Raw genomic sequence first — 12,908 nt, forward strand, 5'->3', positions numbered from 1 at the left:
CCTGACGAAAGTTGCCTCTGTTTGGGCTAATTTACCCCCAGCAATAGTTTATGTACAGTAATGATGGGTTTGTTATTTTCTCTCTTTGCTTTGTTTCTTGATAGTTTGTAAGAGTGGCTTTTTAGTTTTATTTTTTGCTCGTTTTAGCTACAGCTCGAGGGTGACGCTGTCCTGGGATGATGGAAATGTGTGTCTGAGCTGTGAGACGAGAGCCACCAGCCACATGTGGCTACTGAGCATTAGAAGCGCGGCCACTGCAGCTGAGGAGCTGAATTTTCAATTGCATTTAATTTCAGTCGATTTAGGCTTAAACGGCCACATGTGGTAACCACGTTGCAAAGTGCAGTTCTAGGGTTTTTTCTCTTCTTTATTTTAGCGAATCTGTTCAGTTCATTTTATCTATTGTTTTAGCTAAAGCGCTAATGTATCGTTGAAGCATGATGGTGACAGCAAGTGCCCAGTAGGGTCCTGGTTTGGGTTGTACACTGTGCTTAACCGTTTCTAATAATAGCTACTTCTTTTAACAAATGGTCTTTGCTACGTTAAGGCAGTCTCAGTATTTCGTTATTCTATTTAGAGCTTTGAAAAATTAGCAATGGCTGCTGAATTTCGTCAAGTAACTTTTCAGTCTATTGATGTGAACAAGATTTTCCTCTTTTCAGACTGAGCCCTGATTTTATTATCACCGTCTCAAACATCTCGGTTGCTACGATAGTGTAACAAACATAAGTTCTCACGCAGACCCTGCTTGCCTCACCCACGCCACTTTTTCTCATGCAGTCTGGACTATTCAGCACTTTTCAAACAAGCCTCCTCTCCCCAGTTTGTCCTGGGTCCAGCTGAACTCTGCTGGGAGTCGCCCCTGCCTGGCAGCTCTCTCCCCTTTCTCCAAGCTGCGCCCCCACCCCCGCCCCGCCCGCCGAGTCCCTTCACGGTTGTGGTTTACGTTATTATGACCACAGTTGACCCTGTAACAGTCCCAGGCTCCTTTCCGGTGTAGCTCTATGTTATTCCTGGAACTATACGTTAGTTTTCCACCTCTCTATCAATAATTAGCATCCAACTTTGTACCAGAACAATGGCAAGACACTCTCGCGATGATCTAGTACACAGGGTGGTCACCAAGTGCTGTTCTCGGAGCCACTCCTGTGCCCTCCGTCCCGTGCCAGGCGGCCTGGTTGGTCCGGGGCTCCCTGGTGCTCCTCCAGCAGAGCTTCCAGAAACACCCAGCAGGGCAGGAAAGTCTGGAGTTCTCAGAGTTCAGAATTCAAACTCGATGTGATTCTCCCAAACGTAGGCCCCCTGTGCCCTTTAAGGGCACCCCCATTGCTCACCTCCTGCGGGCTGGGCTGCCGCCCCCTTTGCTGCACCTGAATCTTTAACACACATACATGCTGTCTGTCTTCAGTTTTATGACATCTCTAGGAACTGCCATTTCAAATTTCTCAACTGCCATTTTCATGAGACTTGGGAAATGGAGCGAGAAGCTCGTATGTCCCCAGTGTCTGTCTCTTGCCCTCATCGCGTAGGCACATCCCTCCTTACCACCCTGCTCATCCGTACACTCCCAGGTCTGCAGGCTGCGCTGCCCACCGGCCGGAGGTGTGTTTCTAGTGATGTCTTTGTCCTTGATGATGTGTCCTAAGTAGTTTCTCAAAAAGCAACGTTTTCTTTAAATACGTAAGAATGTTAATATAGTATGAATTTATGTGCTCAATCTTCGGTAGATGATTCAGTTTTAGGATGCATGTATTTTCATTTTATTTTAAAAAGCCTTAGAAAGTATTTTCATGGTTTCTTTGTGTTTTTAGCCGCACCGCGGCATGCAGTATCTTAGTTCCCCAACCAGGAAACGAACCCAATCCCCCTGCAGTGGAAGTGCGGAGTCTTAACCACTGGACCACCAGGGAAGTCCCTATTTTCATCTTTTTTTTTTGCAAAACTTGGTTTGCAGCCAACTTTTCATTACCTCTGTTCTTAGAAGTAAAACATTCCCGTGGTCAAACCAAAAATGCATAACTCCATTGATGTGTCTGCGCAGTTATCGTACAGGTGTGGGTGGCGTGTCAGAGAGCAGAACTGTTGTTTCTTTCTTTGTTTTAATTGAGGCTAGCACCCTGCTCCTCCAATACTGAAGTTTAAATGAAGTATAAAAGTTTAGAGGTCACAAAATACAGTAGAAACACCTTGGACTTGTGATAGAAATTTCCTGGGTTCAAACGTGGATTCACTTACTGTCTGTTTAATGTTGAGAGGCCCCTGGACCATTCAAACCTCAGTGCTCTTTGTCAGTGAGATGATTAATACAGTGTTGGTATGAATTACTGTCATGGGGTGGTTATTAAACCCCATGATCTGAAAAGTGTTTTAAGCTATAACATAATGCAAATTAAGTTTTGATAACTCCACGAGGGTAGCCTAAGATTTCACTGCTAATATGTCGTCTTGACTGCTGAAATCAACTAAATCTTTTCAAATATTTAAATTTGCAAATTGTCCTTGAAGTCAGAATCCATAAACGCACAAGTATATGTGCATCTAGGGGACTCTAACCTCCAAGACTTACACAATACTCAGTGTTGCCCATTTTATCACATGGGGGGTGGGCGGGAAGCACTTCAGCAGGAAAAATTAATGATTCTACTACAATTCGAAAGTGTGCAGTGCATGCTGGGTTCCTCAGAAACATTCTACCGCAGATCTGCTTATTCCTCCAAAGCTGATTGCAATGAACCCATGCCAAGTATATTCTCAATAATATCGTGGTGCGAGTTTCACAGAAAAATAATTTGCAAGATAATTACCTAATTAACAGGCTTTCTATTTGAAAAGCTTCTGAGCAGATCCGATCCCACCACCCTGGGCACCCCACACGTGGCCTGAGGGTGCTGCCCTTGTGCTGGGCAGAGGGCCCTGCTCACCCCCGTCTCCCCTCCAGCCTGCAGCGGCGTCTGGGACAACATCACGTGCTGGCTCCCCGCGGATGTCGGCGAGACTGTCACGGTGCCCTGTCCAAAACTGTTCAGCAACTTTTATAGCAAACCAGGTACTGTCGTCTGTGTTGTTTCTGAGCTGTGCCGGGGGTTGGGGGGGTGCATACGAGGGGCCGGCTTCTCCATGGAGGCACAAGAAGCAGGGCGTCAGTTTCTTTGGCCCAGTGAGTCAGGGAGCAGCTGTGCTGAGCTGGCCTTAGAGACTGGGAGCACAGAAGGCTTCCTGCCAGGTCGTCCACCCTACAGCACACACGGTGGGGCGGACAGGAGACCCTGGGCAGGAGCCAGACACACAGGCGCCCAGCGCAGACGAGGGGCCGCGGCACCAGGCAGGGAGAGAATAGAAACACCTGCCGCACTTGGGCACCCGTAACCCCCAGAGAGCGTCCTCCAGGGTGTCCCTTCTCAGCCGGGAACGCACTTTCTGCTTCACGGGAATCCTCTCCTTTCCTGGACCGACTCTCTGGGTTCTCAGCCCCACCCTTGACCCGGCCCCCTGTCACCTGAACACCTGCAGTCGCGGAGCTTCCAGCCTCAGAAGGTGCTGACCGAGATGGGCCGCCCCCTCCTTCCGGGGCTTGCTCTGCACACAGGCCCAGGAAACCCAGATGTTCGAGAAATAGACCCGTTTTTTATAAAAAGTTGTAAGTGGGAAATTGGGGGGTGTCTCTACACATCAGTGTGTGTTGTCATGGCAACCAGCACGTTGCTCTGCTGTCCCCATGCGGGTGAGCCCTGGGGCCCACGTGAGGTCCCCCTGAGCCGGGCTAGGAAAGGGGATGTGAACAGGCGGGTGGGAGACTCTACTTCTGTGGGAGGGGAGAGCTGGGGGACTGGGCACAGTTCCGAGAGCAGGTCTTGGCAAGGGACAGTATCAAACCATCAGGTTGACAGAGGGCCAGGTTCCAGGACTCGGAGGTTTATTCTGACGAACTGGAACCTTAGGGCATCATGGATGCCGTTAAGTATTAGTGTTCTCTCAGCTGGGGAGAAGGCGCCTATGCTCTGCGTCCAACAACGACACAGCCAGGAGCCCGTGCCCTCGGCCGGGCAGCCCAGTTCTGAGTTCTGCTCCCCGTCTTCTCCAGAAGCCACCTGGCCAGTCCCCAGAGGGCTGCGAGGGCCCTGGCCCGCCCCTGACTCAGAGCCTGAAACGGCCCGCAATGGGAGCACATCCGGTGGACCGGCCGCAACCTGGAGCCTGCCCATCACTCCCGCCTCGGCCCAAGCCAGGACCCTCCTGACAGGGTCTGAGCCCAGGTGGCCGTGCTCAGGACCAGACGTGTGACTGTGGCCTTTTCAGGACAGTCACACTCAAGCATGCACTTAAGGACTGAGGACAGGAGTGTGCAATCAGCTTTAGGGAGCTGGGGTGGGGCTACCTACACCACTGTGCTGAGGCCCCTACACTGCAGCTAAATTGGGGCCACGGTGGGGAGAGGCATGGAGATTGCGGGGTCCTCACAACAGCTGACCAGACTTCTGAGTCCTAAGCTGTGCCCCACTTTTGTTCTCAGGTCCCTCTCTCACCTCCCCTCACCCTCTCCCTGAGCTTCCCCTCACTTCCCTGCCCTCACCCCCCGTCCCCTCTCCCTCACCTCCCACACCCTTCTCCCTGAGCTCCTTGGCCCCGCTCTCACCCCTTTGTCCATCTCTCTCCCCCGATGCCTCTCTCACATCCGTGACCCGTCCCTCACCTCCCTGCCCCTCTCTCATCTCACCTCCCTGACCCCTCCATCACCTCCCCAGCCCCTCTCTTTACCATCTCAGGCATTTCCTGGAAGCCCACCTTCCACTTTTGCCCAAGGTTTCACTGAGGAGTGTGAAGCCAGGCAAGATGACAACCCTGTGGGCGAATCTCGACTTCGTAGGATGAGGTTTATTTAAATGTCCTCCTTAGTGTTTGCCATATTATAGGTGAGGAATGGCTAGCTCAGCACTCCTTGCCCTTACACAGAGCTTACGGTACAGGTCCCAGGAGCAGGTAGGTAGCAGGTGTGCCGTGCAGGTGAGGAGCTGACTGCCCAGGTCTGAAACGGGCGCCTCGCTTGTAATCTGGTAGCTTTGGGCGGGTGACCCAGCTTCTTTAAGCCTCAGGTTTCTCACCTGTAAAATGGGATCATCAAAGGGCCTCCTCATGTAGCTGTCAGGATGGCGTGAATTAAATACGGAAGAGCCGGGAGGAGCCGGTGAGCCCTACGCTGCCGACACCACTGTTGTTCTTGTCCTTTCTTGTTCCCGACTCTGACGGGCAGGTCATTCCCTTCTGTGGGCCTCGGTCTCCCTTCTGTAACGTGGGGCAGGGGAGCCAGACCTCAGCAACCTTGCCCCTTTCAGGTCTCTGTCTGGCCCACTGCACTGCAGTCCCTGTGCCCGAGCTGCCCGCAGGCCCCCCGGGAGCTGGAGCAGGAGGTTTCGGGTCTGGAATCGGAGGACCCAGGGGATGGCGGTGTTGGAGTGAGGCTGGGCCGGGAGAGCCCAGGTGCTCTTTTCCAGGGGCTTTGCTGAAACCGACCCAACCCACTTCCTCTCCAGCGGGTTGGGGTCTGGACTCCCCCGGCCTCTCTCCCCACGGGGAGCAGAGTGGCTTACGCTTCTCTCCTCCCCAGGGCGGACGCACCGCACTCTTGGTCCCACCTGATTCATCAGTCAGAGCAGGTGAACCGCTGCGCTGCCCTGGGGGAGAAGAAATGAGGAATTTTTAAGCACAAAACTCAGTTGTTACTGACCCTCAGAGCCTCACTTTTCCATCTATAAAATGGGAACTGTGATGCCACCAAGTGTGCAAATAAAAAGAGATGGTGTGAGGAAACGTTTGCTATTCTGAAAGCCCTGGGCCTGTGCTCCCAGCAGGAAGCAGAGACAGCAGGGCCAAAGTCGCCGCGCCAGCCTGGGTCCGAGCTCCCGAAGCCCACCCAGCAGGTCCGTCCCCTTTCCCTCACCACCCTGTGTGTCATCTGCTAAAGACGCCTGTCCTGTGCAGGGGACCCTGCATGGCTGAGTCTGACGTGCACGTTAGGTTCCTAGGAGCAAACAGTGGGGCTGTAAAGTCAAAGCTGTCTATTTCATGCCACGTGAACCTGACGTCCACGGCCTTTCCTGCAGCCACAGCGGCCAGTGGTGCCTGCCCTGGCTGCCCTGGTCACTGTGCCTCGGGGCCGCGAGGTGAGGACTGGCCCAGGGGAGCAGGAAAGCGCAGGGCAGAGCAGGGCAGAGCAGGGCAGAACGGCCAGGGTCTGCCCACGATGCCTCTCAGTGGACGGAGCAGCCTGTTCGCTTGCACCCCGCTCCGTAGTGAGTAGAACACACCGGCACTTCTGTCCCATCATAATTGCCCCGGACACCGCGCCCGTGCTTTGGCGCCGAATCCGCTCCCTCCAGCCGCCGAGGCCCCGGGGATGCAGGGGCCACTGCCCAGGCTTCGTGGGCGAGGATGCCAAAGAGGGGGACGCACCCTGAGCAGCTGCCCCAGGTTCAGGCCCGGGCCCCTAGCCGGCCCCGAGGGAGAGGGAGCCTCTCAAGCCAGCGTAGGTGCAGGCGGGGGCCCTGGCCACCAGGCCAGTCCTGACGTGCAGATCAGACACCTAGCCTTTACCTTCCAGGAAACATAAGCAAGAACTGCACCAGGGACGGATGGTCAGAGACGTTCCCGGATTTCATGGACGCGTGCGGCTACAATGACTCCGAAGATGAGAGCAAGGTAAGGGCTGCGCGGGCCTCCCTTTCTGGTCGTTTTTCCGAGGTGCCTGGTAAACTGCGACCATTTGCTACTCCAAGCCTAACTCAGGTGTTCTTTCACTTCTGGCCAAATCCTGCCAGTGAGGTCCCTGGTTTCAGTTCAGCCACCCAGCCTTTGGAATTATGTGCTGGTTCCGTAGTCTTGGAGCTGGGAAAGGCTGGTTTTCTCCACCTGCTGTGGTATATCTGGAAGGTGACACCGAGAGTGGCTCTACCTGCCGAACTGAGCTTAGCCAGTGTCCCTTCTGCCATGAGGGTTTCCTTGTTCCCTTTAGGGTGTTGCCACCCGTGGCTGTCGAGAAGCCACGCGGTTGTTCTCTTAGCCCTGAGCCGGCAGCGGGGATGGAACCACACTTGGAGCAGCTCTGCAGACTTAGAGCCCGCGTTGCTGGTTGGGCTGCCCAGGCTCGGCTGGCCGCTGCTGCCTCTCTCGGGCCGTGGTGGAGACTCGGCGTGGGGCAGGCATAGTGTGAGGAGAGCCTTTCTCCGGGAACGCGGTCCTTTAAGCGGTGGGCACCCGCACCCGGCCGTGCCCCGTGGTGGGGTCTGTTTTGTTTGCCACTGGGAAGCCAGGTCAGTGTCTCCCCTTGAAGCCCATCGCTCGCCCTGTGACCCCATGTGGATGGGTAAGGGCCTTGGGAGCCGGGAGCCAGGCTGTTTCAGACGTGCTCCCTGACGACGGGTGTGAGGCCCTGGGGAGTGCCTGCCCCCAACGCCTGAGCCCACACGGTGCGGGCAGACCGTGTCTGTGCCGCCGAGGCCCATCTCCTGCCCCCCGCCCATGCCACCTCACCTCCGCTGCCCCTGGGTCCTGCCCCCAGGTGAGGCCCTTAGGGATGCGGCTGTCCCATCACTTCTCCTGGGTAACAGAGGGGCTTCCTTTGCTCTCCTCACTAAGAGTTACAATTTAAAGCCGGTTCTTTTCCTACCAAATTAGTAAACCCTAGGAAAGGAAGTTCATTGTATTTTAGCTGGTATCCCTCTAACTTGATGACAAGTGACCTGTCACCAGTGGTCAGCGAGGGTAATCATGGTGGTACAGCTCTGAGCCCTGCATCATGTGCTTCTTACTGATGGACGTGGTATATATTTAACGTACACGATGTGATGTTCTCACATGTATACAATATGAGATGATTCCCCAGTCCATCGCCTCACAGATTCCCTTTGCTTTTATATATATATATATATATATATATATATTTTTTTTTTTTTTTGGCTGCGTTGGGTCTTTGTTGCTGCGCGCGGGCTTTTGCTAGTTGCGGCAAACGGGGGCTACTCTTCACTGCGGCGCGCGGGCTCCTCATGGCGGTGGTTTCTCTTGTTGCGGAGCATGGGCTCTATGTGCGAGGTCTTCAGTAGTTGTGGCACACAGGCTTAGTTGCTCCGCAGCATGTGGGATCTTCCAGGACCAGGGCTTGAACCCGTGTCCCCTGCATTGGCAGGCGGATCCTTAACCACTATGCTACCAGGGAAGCCCCTCCGTTTGCTTTTGGTGAGACACAGAACCTATTCATCTTATCACTGCAGGTTTGTGCTTGTTGACCGATGCCCCCGCATTTGCCCACCCCTCATCTCATTTAGTCTGGGTGACAACCCACTTTACAGATGGAGAAACTGAGGTTTAGAGAAATGATGTGATGTGGCCAAGGGCCCCGCCATTCTGACGAGAGCCAGCCTCTTTGACCCCCTCCTCAGGGGCCGCTCCCGGGCCCCCCGCTCTCCCTACACAGGTGGAAGCAACAGCAATGGGCCTGGGACACACCTGGGCGGGCAGCCAGGCCAGGGCTGTGCTGACCCTTCCCAGCCATTGTCCCCCCCGCCCCACCCGTGGACTTGTGCCCCTGGGGCATTCTGCACGAACCCCTTTTGTTCTACAGGATCCCACAGAGAAGGCCCAGCCTTTCCCCATGGGCGTGGCCAAGAGGCAGGTCTCGCGGGGCCCCCATGACAGCAGCACAAATGGTGAAGCCCCCCAACGCTGGGCCCGAGGCTTGGGCAGCGTTTAGCCTCTTCCGCCGTCAGCCGTTCCCCGCCCCCACCCCGCTCCCTGGAGGATGGACGTAAATGCCACTGCCCACGTGCTTGCCGGTGGCCGGGTGCACAGTCAGGTCAGAGGCCACTCGTGGAATCAGGGTCCAAGCACGTTTTCATTGGACAGTGAGGGGATCTCAGGTTCCAGACTCGTAGCAAACTGCTGTTCAGCTACTTTAATGTGTCCAAACCAGGAAGCCGAACTATTGGTGTCTAAGAATAAGACCTTAACTCGTGTAGAATTTAACCCCAGTTTCAGGGCTGTTTCCGTAGAGAAAAGCGTCCCAGGCCCTGTTCTGAAGACCCTGAACTCTGACCAGGGGTGATGACAGCCCCATGGTGGCCGGGACCCTGTCACGTCCCACCTGCCTCCCAGGTGGCCCTGCAGGACGGGGACAGCAGCTGGAGAGTGTCCAGACTTCTGTAGCAGTGGGTGGGGTGGGGCCCCAGCAGCCGCCTTCCATCACCCACGTCTCCCTTCTACCTCGGCAGCCAGCCCAGCGTTCGTAACTCCGAGGCCTCGGGACACACGTCAGGGCGAAGAACACAGCGTCCTGAGGCCTCGCCAGCAGCATTTATTCAGAGCCTGTACTTGTTCCGCAAGTAAACATTTCCCGGAACCATAACGTTCCGACTCTGTCCTTGGGTTACAGAGAGCCCAAGGTGGTTGTAAAGGACATCGTCGTGGGAACCATGTCAGCTCAGAGCCCACGAGGACAGAGCACCTGTGATCTCCTAATGCTTTTCTGTCCAGTGCCAAGAGCTATTTTTCTTCTCAATTAAACATTTCAGAGATTCTGCAGTTATCACGAATGCATATTCTCTGCCAATGGATTAGAAACTCAAAATATTTTAACGTGCGAAGGTGAAGAGAATAATGGCACAAGACCAAAATGAATCATTTTCTTCCTGGTTGCAGCTTCCACTGCTCTCACGCTTCGAATTCTCGGTTGCTTAAGGAGCCGCTTGGAAGATGAAAACCGCAGCTCGCTGAGCTGCCCAGAGTGAGGCCGGGACGGTCTTCCCCGGGGGGAGGGAGGGAGCGGCCCCTCGATCCACGGGGCCTCCTGCTTCCACGTCACTCTTCATCTCATCAGCCACTCTCTTTCTTCCCAGTTTTACGATTTTAATTGGATTTCCTGTGCTCGTGCAGCCAAACTCTGCCCTGGGCGCTGTGTGTGCAACCTTTGTTGGTTTCAAAATTAATTAAATTCAAGGGAAAAAATCAGCTTCCACAAAAGCCACATACAGTGAGGGAACTGAGAGACAAAGCAGTTGGGAATGGGAGTCTCGTGAAGGAAAAAAGAGTTTGAAGACCCCAGAGGACCCTTGGACGATGCGGGAGCTGTGATTGCGAAGCTGCTCCTCGTTTGGACCATGGGAGCCCGCAGAGTCGTGGAGGGGGGGTGGCGGTGGCCCAGGCCTGCGTGTCCTGGTGCAGTGAAACCCTGACACCAGCCAGGCTCGGCTCGGGGCGCCCGGTCACCACATCGCGCTTTCCATAAAGCAATGTCTCCCCAGTCTGTGTCGCTCTCCCAGCAAAACCTGCCTCAGGTGTGTGCATCTTCGTCTTAGGCCTTTGTTCTTTCAATCCTTGGATAAAGGGTTTAATCCCATTAAGAGGCTTTCAGGACCCCCTGCCAACCCCAGACCCATGGGGGCCACACCAGCAGCTCCTCTCCCCCTTTTGCCTTGTCCCAGCTTGCTGAAGCCTGCAGGGAGAGCAGGCCAGCCAGAGACCACGAGCCCCTCTCGCTGCCCCCACCCTTATCATGGGAGCCTACGGGTCTCCCGAGCCGAAGAGGCTTTCCTGGCATCAAGGTCTCAGCCTCAGGCAGGCGGTCGTTCCACCTGGTGCCGTCTGCCTGGTCACCTGACCCCCCAGGCCCCCTGACCCATCATGCCCCAGACCCGGGGACTCTCCTGACCCGGTGGCTCCTACTGCGGCCCGTCGGGTGGACCCTGGTATCCTGACCTCCTTCCTCCACTGACGGCTCTCTGGAGGCTTCTGGTCAGAGCACTCCCTGGCCAGCCTGCCTGCCTCAGTGTCCCACCCGCTGCCCAGCGTTCCCGTCTCTCTGATCTCCCAGGATGCTGAGAGTTGGCAAAACATGAAAAGTGCTAGAAATGAGCACCCGTGACAAGCCTCGTGGGCCCAGGGGGGCCTCCTTTTCCGTTATTGGGGGTCTCCCAGATGAATCCAGAAGGACCCCAGGGCTGTCCCCACTCCATGGCCACCACCCGCGACTCAGTCACCACATAGGATTCTGCGCCCGCCCTGCTGCCGCGCCGCCCTGCCGAAGAACAGCAGCGTCAGTGACAGGCAGGCACCCTGTGCTGGGTGGACACACCAGGCAAAGCGGTCCGTACGTCTCCTGCATTATATATTTGCTACTATCGTTCTTAAATAAAGAGCACTTCTGCTAAATTTAGCCAAGAGAACTGTTTGGCATTTCAGCCTTCCCATGCTCCGAGTGCACACATCTCTTCCACATTCGGCCATATTCCCGTGCTCCGAGTGAACACATTTCCTCCACGTTCTGCCATATTTTCCTAAAAATAGTTTTGCAGTCTCTTCTCAGCTTTCGGACCATTGCAGTAACTCTTTGCCACTGACCGCTAACGTCACCTCCCCAAGGGTCCCTATCCCTGGCGTGCTCAGTCCTTCCATGTCAGGCGCCCTCGAGCTCTCACTCCCAGGCCCTGCAGGACCCCTGACGTACCCATGTCAGAGGACGGTCGGGTGGGGACATGCTGAGCAGCCTGTGGGAGGTGGAGGCCAGGACTGGAGCACCTGGAGGTGCAGGAGGGCCTCACACTCGCTTCCGTTATGGTGGCCGATTGCGTTCCGCTTCCGAACAAGCACCAAGGGCGGTGGCTTCGCTTCATTCTGCATCAAAGGGCGGGAAGGAGCTTCGCCGTGGCTTTCAGGGGCACGTGAGGGCCACACTCCCGCGTGGACCCCTCATCGAACGATGGCGAAAATCCATTTTCCTCTGACCCATCCGCACCAACAAAGGAGCGCTCCCCACAGTGACTGAAGACAGGGGCGGGTTTGGTCAGCGGCAGCGAGGCAGGCAGGGCAGGACCTGGGGGTTCAGGACGGGGGAAGCGGTGCCAGTGGGACTGGGCGGCAGCCATAACCAGCACCACATACCACGCCGCGCGCTGACGGTCCAGGCAGAGATGTGACCGCCGGCAGAAGCGTGATCAGAAGATTTGCGAGGCAGACGAGATTACTGGCCAGTTTCACCTGAACCTGTAAGCGTGATGCTTAACACTTGCCCGATAGAGGAGTGAGTCTTTCCAAGGCCAAAGGAGAACCAGGGCGAGGGAGAGGAGGTTAGCCAGGAAATCTGCAGAAGCAGGGTAGGTGCCTGGCTCCGGGAGGTTCTCCTACAAGAAAGGAGAGGAGGGCACAGAAATTAGGGTCGAATAATGGAGAAGCAGCTCAGGAGCGCGTAGGAAGCAATGCAGGTGTCCAGGGAAGTACAGAGAAACAACCCGCCTTCGGGGAAGGAGACGCAGGGTGCCTGCGAGGCAGGCAGCCCCAGCCTTGCAGGGGTGAGGGGCCGAGCCAGGAGCCCACCCCACTGCGGACACCAGGCCGTTTCTGTAAGACAGCCAAGGGGGCCAGCCGTGTCCACAGCCCTGGGGCATCAGGCAGGACTCGGGGCTGGGGCCCCGGCACAGCACTGGGGGCACCGGGCCGGTCTCAGCCAGGAACAGGTCTCTGAGGGAGGGTCCGATCTCCCTGATGACCCCCTCTTCATTGGGCTTGTACGTGACAGCCTTGCCTGGGGGAAACAGACATTTGGGGCCCAGGCAGCTGGCAGTAGGCGAAGCTGGGCGCACCGGCCGTCCCAGCCAGGCGCTCGAGGTGGGGACGGGAGGGAAGGCACCGTTTCTGGGGCAGGTTGGGGGCAACCAGGACATTCACTGGGCGATCCGGTCAGTTTCTCCATGTGACGTACAAGTTCAGGACTAAAAGTTTGTGGTCCTAAGAGATAATTGAAGAAGATACGGCAATTAGCAATATTTGCTTTACTGGGTACTCGCAATCTCTGTTAAAGACCTAGAAAAAAAGAAGACAGAGTTTTGGAAAGGTTCACCCACCAATTGTCAAGTTGACACTACCTGTCA

General features: G+C 55.7%; 1 protein-coding gene across 5 annotated transcripts in view; it reads left to right on the plus strand.

Moving 5' to 3' along the window:
* The window catches only part of VIPR2 (vasoactive intestinal peptide receptor 2), a 68,621-nt gene that overhangs the window by 21,680 nt on the left and 34,033 nt on the right, over nucleotides 1-12,908 (plus strand). For 3 of the 5 annotated variants that reach the window (XM_027101341.1, XM_027101345.1, XM_027101340.1), the window contains exons 3-4: nucleotides 2,939-3,046; nucleotides 6,596-6,693. In XM_027101341.1, the coding sequence (XP_026957142.1) occupies nucleotides 2,939-3,046; nucleotides 6,596-6,693 (206 nt within the window). Of the gene's footprint in view, nucleotides 1-2,938; nucleotides 3,047-5,602; nucleotides 5,652-6,595; nucleotides 6,694-12,908 lie in introns of all 5 variants that reach the window. The other 2 variants (XM_027101344.1, XM_027101343.1) reach the window with 2 other exon arrangements.

The sequence above is a fragment of the Aethalodelphis obliquidens genome, unplaced genomic scaffold, assembly GCF_003676395.1.
Source record: "Aethalodelphis obliquidens isolate GAN/ISIS:26980383/991018 unplaced genomic scaffold, ASM367639v1 scaffold5, whole genome shotgun sequence".
In the NCBI taxonomy this organism is placed as follows: domain Eukaryota; kingdom Metazoa; phylum Chordata; class Mammalia; order Artiodactyla; family Delphinidae; genus Aethalodelphis; species Aethalodelphis obliquidens.